This window comes from Apus apus, chromosome 10 (genome assembly GCF_020740795.1).
Source record: "Apus apus isolate bApuApu2 chromosome 10, bApuApu2.pri.cur, whole genome shotgun sequence".
In the NCBI taxonomy this organism is placed as follows: domain Eukaryota; kingdom Metazoa; phylum Chordata; class Aves; order Apodiformes; family Apodidae; genus Apus; species Apus apus.
In genome coordinates, this window is record NC_067291.1 from 11,264,541 (window position 1) to 11,278,081 (window position 13,541).

Here is a 13,541-nt window from a genome sequence, read left to right on the forward strand (position 1 = left end):
CAGGAGGGTGGTGTGGGTGAAGAATGGCACTCTGCAATGTGGAGTAAAATCTTCCTTCTTCTGATTTTGACTTGAATTTATAGAATTGGCAGTTAGGAAGAAAATCCAACTATCCTGGTATAGGTATAAATTTGGCAAACTTGATCCCAGTTGGCAAGTTTGACCCACCAAAAATAAAAATACAATACAAAATGGAAGATCTATGGTAATGGTTTTTAGAATAATTATTTTCAAGGATATAATCATGCTCAGCTGGTACTAGGACTTGAAGCAAGCCTTTTGCAATGATTAACTGGAAATAGCTTTTTTTTTTCCTTTTTCTTTTTTCTTTTTTTTTTTTTTTTTCCAGAAACTATCCATGATGTCAGTAGGAAATGCCAGGAACCAGCTAGTCATGTTAAATGTGCTGGTTAGTCATTGCTCCAATTGAATTATTCTGTGATGAAAATAACGTTTGTGTCCTCACATCCCACAAACTTAACTACAGTTTAATCTCTGTGAACTCTTAATAACGATAAGAATTTCAGTGTTAGCCTGAGTAGTGATAATGGGTAATGTTCATGTCCAAATGGGGAATTTCCCACGGTTTTGATGGAACAGGCCTTTGCAGCAAACAATGAAAAGAGCATTTTCTATTCATTCTGCTTCCTGTGAGCAAATATTGTATTCCTCTTTGTCTGACAAAATCCTTCCAAGTGCAGAGTAGCTATAACAAAAATTTATCACCAGCAATATTTACCCTGCCTGTAATTCATTATAACCCGTCTTATTCTAGGACCTGCTGTTTGCTCTTTTCTGTGCAGAACAAGAAATTAACCTGATCAAACTAACAGCTTTGAGCAAAAGGCCTAGGGTGTATGTCCTGTGGAGTATTTATTGTGTAGTATTAGCTCTGAAAATATGCTTAGAAGTATTGCTCCTTATTTGCTGTTCCAAATTGAAATTATAGATGTAATTAGCTACCAGCTTTCTTTGAACAGGCAACTGTATATTAATATGTTAGTTACTTGTAATGAGCTATGATCACTGCTTTTTGGGAACCCTGGACTGTTGTTGAGTTGGTCCTGGTCTTGGTGCTGGCCTGTTTTCACCTTCTTTGTTCCCCTTTATGGTAGCATTTACCATTAAGCCAAAAGAGGTTCATAGATTGATACTAAGTGTTTGGTCAGCTTGTTACTTCTTTTCCTAATGTTTCTGGAGAAATGTGAGATAAAGCCCCATGAACGCCTCGATGGTGTGGGCGGTTCTTTTGGGCACTTCTTGCACTTCTTTTAATGCCTTTTTTATCAATTTTTTTCATTTCAGTATAATAATCTGGTGTGCTTATATCGGAGCATCTTTGTCATATCTGTGAAACAGTTTTTTTTCTCAAATATCTAATCGCAGCAGAAACTAGGAAAGATTTTCACACTGCTCTGTGGAAAGCACTGTGGAGACCCATGTAACAGCTGCTTGTGTTCAGGCTATGAGGGAGAAAATTAGAGCTGCCCTGAGAGTCAATTCTGTGTGATGTGAACAGAGAAACTGCTGTCATGTGTCAGGTGTAGGGTCTGTCCAACCTGCCATTCTGTATCCAACGGGGCCAGCCCTAAGCAGGAGCCTATGGTATAGCAAAAAAAGGGCAAGCATATATTGAATGATGTAATAATTTCTCCTTCTGGCGCTTAATCCTTAAGTTCTAACTCTCTCTTTTCCTAGGGCTGCCTGGTATCACTGTAGAGCAGGTGAGTTCCTTCTGGTGAAGATAAGTGCTCCACACTGAGTACAGTGTCAAAGGTTGTGCTACCAGACAGGTTAGGATGTGTTTTCTGATCCTGAAACTGGAGCAAGGGGGCATCTACATGGATGTTCTTCTAAACTGAGAACAATCCAAGTGGAGGAATTCTGGAGATACAAGGCCAAATCCCAGTGTTTATGCATATCATATGTGAGAAAAGCAAGCACAGTGTGGGGAAAAATATGCATTTTCGCAGATCAGCAGTCTAGGGTGATACCAGTGGAGGAACATCACCCTTCAGTGTAACTTGGTCTGATCTGGAAGAGCACGAAATCCACAAAGAGGATCGTTGCTGCTTTGTATTGCAATTCTGGAACTGGCAATAATTTTAATGCCTTTCCTTCTAGCAGTGAGGAACTGTCAGCATAGGGACTGAAGACTTGTGGGATGCAGGTATACTGTTTTTTTGGGAAACCTCAGTCCTACAGTTCATTAAAAAAATATTTTAAAAAAGTCCTTGCCCGCAGTGTCAGATTTATGTGCTGGTGCCTTGTTTTAATGACTGCTGCTAGTGCAGTAGTTTGGTGTGCTAGAGTTAACATGGATGCTTTTATTTGGTTATGGAAGCTCTTGAGCTTCTCTCCCACAAGTGGGATGTGAATGTGTCTTGTATTAATGTCATGGATTAATGTGAGACTTCTGAAAGGTTGTTTGAAAATGGGAAAGGGTTAGTGCAGAGGCAGCTCCTCTTGGAGATACGCAATCTTACAGATCAAAAGAGCACAGACGAGAACATACAAGAGATGGTAAAAACCCTCAGTTGGGAGGAGTTAAACACTCCCCAATAACCTGCCTACGTTAAACCTTTTCCAGAATGCGTGAGTCTGAGAGATAAAGGGAGCTATAAAGGGTGCAGCAGCTTGCAGGGCACCAGACCAAAGTGCCCACAGCTCCTGAAAGGTTGTGGCCCAGGTTTGAAGAGGTGGTGTTAGAAGGAATCAGTATGGAGCCTGAGGAGTACAGACAGAGAGGTGAGTGATCCTCTGCTTTTGGGAATAGGTAGCATTTGCTCATGGAGATCAACTGTTGTAGGGCTGGGAATGGTACCCAGAAATGAGGATGGGCTGAACACTCTATTTGCACATGTGTCCTTGAGACTTAGATCTGCTGGGGCTCAGAGAAAAATGTGTGTCAGGGTTGAGTTTAAATTAATGAACTTAGAGTCAGTGGACAACCTAGGCTTTTTGGTCTTATATTTAAAATACTGTGGCAAAGCTGCCAAACTGTCATTCTGAATAAACTTGTGCTAAGGGGTTGTGCACAGTGGCTCTTTTCCAGCTGACACCATGAAACTTAAGTGATACTGGCACAGTTCTGGAGATGGTAAAAAAGCTTCAGTTCCAGGGCTGGAAGAGATTGCCTAAAGTGTGGAGAAAGTGTGTGGAGTTGTGCAGCTGTTTTCAGAGGATACAAAAAGGGGTGTGCCGTAAGGACAGGGAAGCATAGGGCATTATGAAAAGTTAATTTCTATTAAATGTGGTTTGAGTTAATTTGTAGGCAAGAAATTATGTATTTTAAAGGTACATTTGAACTATTCAATGACAACACTGAAATAACCCTGTGAATTTGTTCTGTCTCTATGAAGCCTGTTCTAGAAGCTCTGTCTCTACGTAATTAGATGGGACAAGTGTAGGATCAAGGTTAGTTCCTGTGGCTATCCTGGGAGCAGTATTCCAAGCCCTGTCCAATGCTAATGACAGCTCGTGTGAAGTGTGAGCCCTACTAGTGAGCTTTCCCTCAACAAACTCAAAGCACTGGTTTGCCTTTTCCAGGGAAACAGATGGTGGATTACATCTGCCAGTACCTGAGCAATGTGAGGGAGAGACGGGTGACTCCGGACGTGCAGCCTGGTTACATGAGAGCCCAGCTGCCAGATTCTGCCCCAGTGGACCCAGACAGCTGGGACAGCATCTTTGGAGATATAGAGAAGATTATTATGCCTGGGGTAAGAAATAAAGTATAACAATAACAGGAAAAAGTTATTTCTACCTGTGGTGAGCACCAAATCCTGGGAACACATGGGTGTTGCAGAACATTTTTCTAAGAAAAGCAACCAAAACGTAGAGTAAGTCTTGTAGATGTTATGTCCACAGAAGGATTCTGGAGATTACTGTTGTGTTCCTAACTACTGTTTTAGGCAATAGACGGAATGTATTTTTGAAGTATTTGATACACTAAGAATAACTCCCGTTTCCTTAGAGGGAAACAATGGATTTCTGACACTGTTCAGTTACCTACAGAAGGCCTCTACCTGTTGAACTGCAGCATCTCAATTTCAGAGATGTGGAAACCTCTGTTGCCCAAGGTCATGTACCTGTAAAATTTGTCTCAAGCTCTTTGAATATAAAGATCTATTTATACATAAATATATCAGATTCTTCTGAGGGAGTTCGTACTACCTAATTTAATGTTTTATTTAAGAAGCTGTTTCAAAGTCTATTTTAAAATTTTCTTTATTAGATTTTTACAGAAACTTGGTCTGATGTAGAAGTATTCACAAGTAACATGCTTAGACTCACGTCCCATATACAAGCTCCATCAGGTGTATAGACAGAGGTTAGATAATTCTAAGTTGCTGTGTATAGCTAAAGGAAAGCTGCTGTTTGACACTGAACAAGAACAACTTTGCAGGGATTCCCCTTATAAAGATAAAACATTTTGATTTTTTTGTTGTGCTATGTTCAAAAGACCATTCTTTCCTGTTCAGAATCTTTGAAAGCCTGTTCAATACAGATAAATGCTCTTGCTATAAGTTGGAATTTATCTAATAACAACACATGTTACCACTTGCTAGTGCTGCACTCCTGTTGATGTTATCTCCCTAGCTTTCTGTTAGCAGATTGCACGTTGCTGTGATCCTTTTCCATCACTTCAAACAGATGCTAATCACTATGTCCCGTGCAGAATTTGGTGACATTTTCAGACTTAACTTCTGGATAATTTTGTTCTAGGTAGTCCATTGGCAAAGCCCCCACATGCATGCCTACTTTCCAGCTCTTACTTCCTGGCCTTCACTCCTGGGAGATATGTTGGCTGATGCAATTAACTGCTTGGGATTCACATGGGTAATTTCTTTTTCTTGCTGTTATTTTAGATATTCTCCCCTGTGTATTACACAGGAGCAGGTCATAGTCATTCTTTTTTGTTCTGTGAGTCAGTAGAATTGTTTACTTTTACCAACTGTATGTTGTTTGCATAAATGAAAAATGTCACTTGAAAAAAAAAACAGAATATGTAAGCACCAACATTAGGTAGTTGTAAGAGGTGAATGAAGAAGAGGTACCACTAGAAATGTGTTTTCTAATTCTTTGCATATCCCACTGTGAGCATTGTTCTCTGCCATCTAGTATGATTGCCAAGGTGGTTACACAAGCACTGCAAGCAATAGAGCAGCCACCAGCCATGACTGCAGGCTAGGTTGGGCTCCATTCCAGTTTTCCTCCTCCTTTAAAAGCACACATTTCCTATTTTTCCTCTTTTGAAAATAATTGGTTGGTGGCCTGTCCCAGAATACCTGAGTATTTTGTATCCTCCTGCAGCATCTGCACAGTGCTGCTTGGTTATCACTCTACATAGCTCAGCAGTGTTCTGAAGCCAATGTTCTCCTGAGTGGGGAAGTAGCCCAGGTTTGTAGAAGTATGTCTCCATGTAAGAAAGCAGTATAATCTCATAAACCTTTAAGAAACTAATGGCTATGGTCTCCATGTAGTTGTATTAGATTAGCTCACTGCATACACAGAAACATCCATTTCCATGTCATCAATCTAGTTTTGATGGATTTCTGTTGAGTATGCAGTGTAAACTGATTCTTTCATAAGTGGAAAACTGGACCCCTCAGAACAGCTTTCTTCCTTTGCTGCTCTTCAGAAGAACCTTCCTTTAACTCTCCTCTGCTGGAAGATGGATCAGTGCCCTTTCTGTATAGGGACCAAGAGAATGTATTTGGTGAATTGCAGTTCCACAGTTTTGCCCCATTGTGATTTCTCTTTTAATGACTCTAAAATAATTGGTAGTTTAGAAGCTCAACATGGAGGTGATGCAGGGAATCGAGAGAAAACATTTTAGGGAGTCTGGTGAGAACCTCTGTATTTGATATTCCAAGAGAGCAGTTGGTAATGAGCAAGGTTACCTGGAGCTCAGCCTCAACTGCAACCTTAATGCAGGAGTCTGTATTACACAACTTGCCAAACATTAGTTTTTATTACATTAGCATTGTGTGTTGCTAGGCATGGGCTATAGTATTACAGTTACCTGCTTTTGTATCCAGTGCTGCAAAGCTTGTCTTCTGCCTTTGTTGCACCTAGGTGAGATTTCTCCCAAAGCAATTAAGAAGTGTTAATAGCTATTAATTAAAATGTGGTTTATTCTAAGGGTTATACTGCTTCTGTGTTTGCAGGGTGAATGATCTTTTTGTGATTATATATTTTTAAATTTTTCCAGGCCTCTAGTCCAGCCTGTACAGAACTGGAAATGAATGTGATGGATTGGTTGGCTAAAATGCTGGGCCTTCCAGATAAATTCCTGCACCACCATCCTGACAGTGTGGGCGGAGGAGTATTACAGGTAGAGGAGATCAAAGGTGACCTCGTCAACATTTTGTTTTCACTCACATCAATTTCACTCTGGGTGATAATTTTCCTGGAGGCAAAACCAACAAGATTTGCTCTATGGGTTTGAATACAGACCAATTCCAATTAGGCATAACTTTCTCAAATTTTAATATTAAACATAGCAGATTATAGAACAGGAATTGATAGTGCTTTTAGTCCTGATTGGGTTTTGGAAGAGGAGCAGGTAGTCTCGTGGCCTTACTAAGGATCAATGAGAGTCAGATTTGGTTTCTTCAGTCTGTTTCACATGACCAAATTATTTACTAAAGTGACTCTTACACAATTAGAGAAGGAATCCTTGTTGCTGTCTTTCTTCCGACATGAGACAGAATTTTTCCTTCTTATGTGTATTTTCTGTCTCTGAGAGTTGCAAGATCGAGGCCTGGACCTTTACCTCTTTCCATAAGGCCTAGGCAAGTACACCCTGGGATCTGTGCTGAGGCTCTGTGTTGTTGTAGGAAACTTTGCTCAGGTTTGTAATTTTTATGGAAGATACTGCATTGTAGCTGTAGAAGAACAAAAAGAAAATGTGTTTTATTTACTCCCCCAATACAGCAATTAAAAGGCTTTGCTTTGTGTTGCTGGCCCATCAGCTGGTGATTTCTTGCTGCATCCCAGAAAAGCAAGAATAGAAATGAAAGAGGGTGGGCAGCTGAACACTTTAATAACTTTAGTAAATCCCTAACAAAATAGCAATAAAGTAGTAATTTTTTGCCTTAACTGAACAATGTCTTTGCAGAGCACTGTGAGTGAATCAACCTTGGTTGCACTGCTAGCAGCAAGGAAAAACAAAATTCTAGAGATGAAGCTTTCTGAACCAGACACTGATGAGTCCTCACTCAATTCTCGCCTCATTGCTTATGCATCTGATCAAGTAGGTTCTTGTGGTTAAAAAGAAAACAAATTCACTTCTGCTGTCTCACCCAGACCATACAATGTGAACTTGTGCTTCTGTACCAAGGGAAAAACGCAAACATGAATGCCTCACAAGCATGCACAAATCTCTCTGATGTGGCCTTCTGCAGATGAGAAAATTAAATCGGTGCTAGATGAGGTTTTGTAGTGTCCTGGCAGTCCTCAAGAGACTGTTTCACATGACCCATTTCAGTACTTCCTCTGTTTTTCACAAAGTCTTACTCCAGTAACTAGGTGTTGATCTTACGCTGCTTCAGCTCTTGTTTTTTCCACAGCCTCTCTCCACTCAGACAGGCACACTTGGGGCACTACTGCTGCACTGCTCCTTTGGTGCTGCTCCTGCTTGTGGTCTCCACTCCAGACCTCTGTGCTTGTTCTTGGAGGAAACACACACACAGTACTGTGACTCGACCTGCAAACCCATTCTGTCCTTTGGCTCATGAACTGAGTAACTGGATTTCCTTGTGGAAACTGCAACAGAAGAGAAACTCATGCTTGTTCTCCCCTAGTACAACTAAAAAGGGCTTTGTCTTGTGGGGGGTTTTGTTCTACCCCAGCCCAGAAGCAGGCACACTTCTTATGGCAGGGAGGAAGGAATAAACTGAGGCTGATCCATTTCTAGAGGGTCCTTTAAGATCTGATTTTGGATAAATGGCCCTCCAAACACAAGGTGAGGGTGCCCATTATTACATTTTAGAGTCCAGTACCCAAATAAATGGTGCATAAGGGTTCCTGGGAATTACAGTGTATTAGTTCTTTTAGTTATTCATGAAGAAGAGACTTTCAGGCTTGTATTAACATGGATTATCATAAGAACTTTATCTCTGCTTTTCTTGCAACTGCTGTCTTTTATAGGGCCATAACTTGTCACAGCTGTGCAGCCTCACAGCTTGCTTTCTCACTGTTTCTTTTTTTTTTTTTTTTAAAGGCACATTCTTCTGTAGAAAAGGCTGGCTTGATCTCTCTTGTGAAGATGAAATTTCTGCCTGTGGATGAGAACTTTTCCCTCAGAGGTGAAACTTTGAAGAAAGCCATTGCAGAAGACAGAAAGAAAGGCCTAGTGCCAGTCTTTGTATGTTCAGTTTTCTGGCTGGGGGTACTAACACAGTGTTGTATTCTTAACGTCAACATAAAATTACATCTGAAACATTTCTTACTGTCTTTAAAATACATTAGCCGAAGATTAAGATGCATACAAGAATTTTTATTTTATTGAACAAGATTTTTTAGTATAATTTCAAATTTTGGAGTGTTGCATCTATTTATTTTAAACATGCCATCTTAACAGGTTTGTTTTCTTTTAGGTTTGTGCAACTTTGGGAACAACTGGCGTCTGCTCTTTCGACAATCTCTCAGAACTGGGTCCAATTTGTAAGTGTCCATTCTTCCTGATTTCAAACCATGGCACCACAGAAAAGACAATGTGAGGATTTTTCATGTCAAAATCAAGGAGAGTAGAATTACTAACCAGCTGAGTTTTTCAGACATGTCCCAAAGATCAGTAGAGTCAGGCAAGTCTTTCCAGAGATTTTTGTGAGATTTAGATTAGGATGCGAAAATACATTCTGTTCAAGATGGATTCAATCTGTCAACTGATAAATCTTTCATGTGGTTATTCAGGGAGTCAAGACTGTACAGGACGGACTGGAGAACTCTTGTAGGATAGATACATAAATATTTAACCTAGCAAAGGAGTTTGGTAGGACGCCCTTGGTAGCCACCGGTTCAATAGGTGAATTTGACATGGTTGCAGATTTTACTCCAGCATAAATTCTGACAAGTAGCTGCTGAAGATCTGCAGCACTTTCTCCTGTGGCTCAAAGTGTGGCTTCTATCTCTGGGTCCTTTTTACTTGCCATGGTGTCTTTATTCTGGCATTGTGCAACTGTCAGAATTCACTTTGTCAGATTTCACTTGGTGAAATCAATCAAACGTTAAAAAGCCTCACACAGACAAAATATGGAATAGTGAATTTCATTATAGAGTCCACCTGATTTCAGCATTGTCCTGTATTTTGGGGTTCTGGATCCACAGCTGTAGAGTAAAACTAGGTTGTCAATCTAGCTATTTTGTGTCAGCCTGTCCACGTCCTTCAAAAGCATGCACCCAATTTTCAGAGAGGAGAGTTTAAGCATGTACTTAGATTCCTTATGTCCCTGACATAAGTTTCAATTCCAACAGGTGATGCTGAGGGACTCTGGCTTCATATTGATGCTGCATATGCAGGAACAGCATTTGTATGTCCTGAATTTCGATTGTTCTTGGATGGAATTGAATATGCAGATTCCTTTACTTTTAACCCTTCTAAATGGATGATGGTTCATTTTGACTGCACTGGATTTTGGTGAGTAAAGGCAAAACACAACACCAAAAGACATGCAAATTGCGAAGTCTTTCTCTGCAAAATTCTTTGCTAAATACAGTTCATTCTGCAATTGATAGGGTTAAAGATAAATACAAGTTACATCAAACCTTCAGTGTTAATCCTGTCTACCTCAGACATCCCAATTCAGGAGCTGCTGTTGATTTCATGGTAAGTTGTTATTTGAGTTGATATTTTAAATTGCCTGTGAAATATGTAAATCCCTCACACTGGTGTGTGCTTATCTTCTGGCTGGTCTTATTATGTAAAAGCATAAAACAATTTATACAGAGATCTTAATGCAGATTAAATAGTAAAACTTTGAAGGGAGCCCTGGTTGTGAAAATTAATTATAAAATTGCATTCAGATCCAGAGATTGAAGTGCTGAAGATTTTTTACACAGATGAGGATCCAGTTTTGCCTTTTTAATTAGAAGGGTAATTTCAGCATTGTGCTGCTAAAGTAATTCCTACTGTTGGCATTTTGGCTGTTTTTCTTGTATTTCTAATATATAATAAAAAAGAGAAAGGAGTAAGCAGTGGAAACACCATGCTCTGAAACAGCTGTAGAATGAATTGCATTTTTCTTCAGATTAAGGTAGTCATAGGAGAGCTTGAGAGGCATTTTCACTTTAGATCCATCTCACAGCAGATTCAGTCCAGTAAAACAAAAGAATATTCACTGCCAATTGTTTCTGCTATGATCTCACCCTAGTCCTGAAAAGACAGTTGTTTTCTTGAAATCAATAGTTCTTTTCATTAGAGAATGTTGAGTGTGGAGGGGAGGGAAAAATACATCAATGAGTCCCTCTTGTGGTTAACAGGACCCTGCATGGAATTATGCAGCTCCCTAGAAGTATTTTACGTGTTTTGTCACTCTTGTTCATGCAGTAGGTGTTACTTCCTCTCTACCTCTCTTTCAACTCTCACTGTTTATAGTTGATCTGGTAAAATGTTCAGGATGGCACTTTATGCAAATTATGGGAACTGAAGTGAGCACTCAGTCCTGAAGCATAAGTGGACATACCTTAAATTGATAATGCTCTTTAAATGCAAAAAAGTATTGTTACTGGCTGGCTATAGATTAAGGGAAAGAGCTAAAAGCTTATTTTTGCAAATAATTAAAAAATATGTAGACAGAGTGTTTCTTTTATGGCTATTTCCTAGGCTTAGCAGATTTCCAGTAACATGGAATTACTTGTCAATGGAGGTTTCAGAGCCGAGTCTGAAGCCACAGACACAGCAGTGTAAGGGGCTGCTCCTCTCTGTTGTTTCTGCACTCACTGATACACTGTTGTGTTTCCACAGCACTGGCAAATTCCTCTGAGCCGTCGCTTTCGTTCCCTGAAGCTGTGGTTTGTGATTCGTTCATTTGGGGTGAAAAAGCTACAAGCTCATGTCCGACATGTATGTGCATTAACAGTGCAGTCATAAATGTATTATGGTCATTTCTTGGTAGCTGAGTTCAGTGAGTTCAGTGATGCAAAGATGAAAGCGAAGTCCTCTCGCATGCAAAGCTTGCATGTGAACACTAAATGTGTGCTGATTTTGCTCTTAAGTAATCTGTGAAGATTGGCTGTGAGACAAAACACTTCCTGTGCCCTTCTTGGAAGCAACAGGCAATGGAAAGGGCCTTGATAAGTTAATGCCCTCTGCATATTACTGAGCATTAATCTGTAGAAGCTTTCTTGGAGGAGAAGTGGCAGCTTTTTTGAGAGGATGGCTGAACCCATTGCTATGAAAATTTAGAGGCTAAGTCTTTGATGGAGTGTAAATACAAGGGATCATATTGTGGATTGGTGGTTGCTGCAAAAGGACATCGAGAAGGCACGTTCTGTTTTCCAGAAAATTTCTATGTGTAGTCCAGTTACTCTTGTTCATTGTCAAGGGTTTGGGCAAATAGAGACAGACTTTAAAAGTCTTAGCTTTGTTGTCATTCTTCTGTTTGCTACCACTGATGTGTTTTAGTAAGGAAAATTAATCTTTTTAACTACTTAATGCAGTGTCTTACAGTGGGTTTGTGACAAAGCAATACCTATTTTTTTTTTTCTTTAGGGTACTGAAACAGCCAAATACTTTGAATCATTGGTTAAAAGTGATCCACTCTTTGAAATTCCTGCCAAGAGACATCTTGGACTGGTTGTATTTCGTTTAAAGGTAAAGATTGGGCCTTTTCTCTGTCCCTTTGGAATGAATTTACAACAGTTGATCTCTCCCTAGATGTGAATAAACTTTTGCATAAGAATTTGTAATGCTGGAATTCTTACAGAGATGTTTGGATGTCACTGGAAATTCTAACTATAGTTTTTTTTTCCTTATTCATATTTAAAACAGGGTCCCAACTGGCTGACAGAAAAACTCCTGGAAGAACTCAGCAGTTCTGGCAGGCTCTTCCTTATTCCAGCAACTATTCATGACAAGTTCATCATTCGCTTTACTGTAACATCTCAGTTCACAACCAGAGAAGATATTCTGCAAGACTGGAACATCATTCAACACACTGCTGCCCAAGTCGTTAGCCAGAATTATGGGTTGCACTGCTTCAGTTCTGGTGATGGTGCAAGAATCCCTAACAGGATAGATAAGCCTAGTTCTGATGCCATTAGTAATGCTTCTCAGCTTTATCTAGATGGAGGAAAATACAAAACACCTTCTGGAAAAATAGTAGTTCAGCCTAAGAAGTTAGCAGGGAGTCTTAGCACATGTGTGAGTAGTCAAGAAGTGAAAGGTCAAGGGGATCCTCTAGATGACTGTTTCCCAGAAGATGTCCAAGTTGTTACCAAACATAAGTTAACCTCTTTTTTATTCAGTTATTTATCTGTTCAAGGCAAGAAAAAGACAGCACGTTCCCTTAGCTGCAACAGTGTGCCTGTGAATGGCAGTCTGGAGCAATGTAACCCCAAAGCAGCAGCGACTGACAAGAAGGAGACTCATGCAAATGCCAGAATTCTTTCCAGGCTGCCTGAAGAGGTGATGATGCTCAAAAAGAGTGCCTTTAAAAAACTAATTAAGTTCTACAGTGTCCCAAACTTTCCAGAATGTAGCATTCAGTGTGGCCTTCAGCTGCCTTGTTGTCCTCTGCAAGCCATTGTTTAACAAGTAAGAGATTAGTCCTTAAGACCTCTCCAGGTAGAAAGAGAACCAAAGTTTGCTTATTCATATGCAATACTACATGTTTTGTTCAATATGTAAGCAGTGAGAATGGCCACTGAGAAAATTCCTGTGCTTTTACTGGTGGAAACCTTGTGTATTTGCAGATTAAAATCTCAAATAAATCTTACAGGCATATAACATGAAACTCTCTGGTTTTTAGACTGTGGTAAAGAAAATTAAAATTTCTTCCTTACTAGTCCTGGTAGTGGAGGGGTTATAGCAGGTAGTCTAGAGCCATTTTGATAAAATACACTGGCCTTAGTGTGTAAACAAGTTTTCTCTCCGTTCTCACCACTGTTGTTTTTTTTTATACCTTGACTTAAACACTCTGGACTGCTGAGAGGATCTGTGTGTGCAGACAAGGCCTACATCAGTGCTCAAGTGTGCAAAAGGAAGGATATAACCTATGAGATTTTGCAGTTTTAGGGCCAATGAAGCCAAGGATTTACATTTTTTTCAAGAATATTTAAAAATATTGGCAGGAGAAAAATCTATGGAGGGCAGTTTTAAATTCAAAGCTACAACTCGAGTCAGGAAGCATGATGATTGCTAGGAGATTATTCTGGGAAAGCACTGCAAGATGCTTGCTGCCTTCTTCATAGTTGTTTCTAGACACCTATAATGATCCCATCTGGAAGGCCGAGTACTTGGCCAGATGGATCTTCAGTCTGACCCAGCACAATTGTTCTGAAGTTGTATGAACAGTGACTCTGGTTAATCTGGA

General features: G+C 39.9%; 1 protein-coding gene across 1 annotated transcript; it reads left to right on the top strand.

Annotated features, from left to right (window-relative positions):
• Positions 1–2,476: 2,476 nt before the first annotated feature.
• Positions 2,477–12,962, top strand: HDC (histidine decarboxylase). Its single transcript, XM_051628614.1, has 12 exons — positions 2,477–2,748; positions 3,550–3,722; positions 4,729–4,842; positions 6,218–6,340; positions 7,127–7,261; positions 8,231–8,374; positions 8,607–8,673; positions 9,484–9,646; positions 9,745–9,835; positions 10,973–11,071; positions 11,720–11,821; positions 11,999–12,962. Exons 1-12 carry the CDS (start codon positions 2,721–2,723, stop codon positions 12,758–12,760), a joined length of 2,001 nt encoding a protein of 666 aa, XP_051484574.1. The 5' UTR covers positions 2,477–2,720; the 3' UTR covers positions 12,761–12,962.
• The last annotated feature ends 579 nt before the right edge of the window (positions 12,963–13,541 follow it).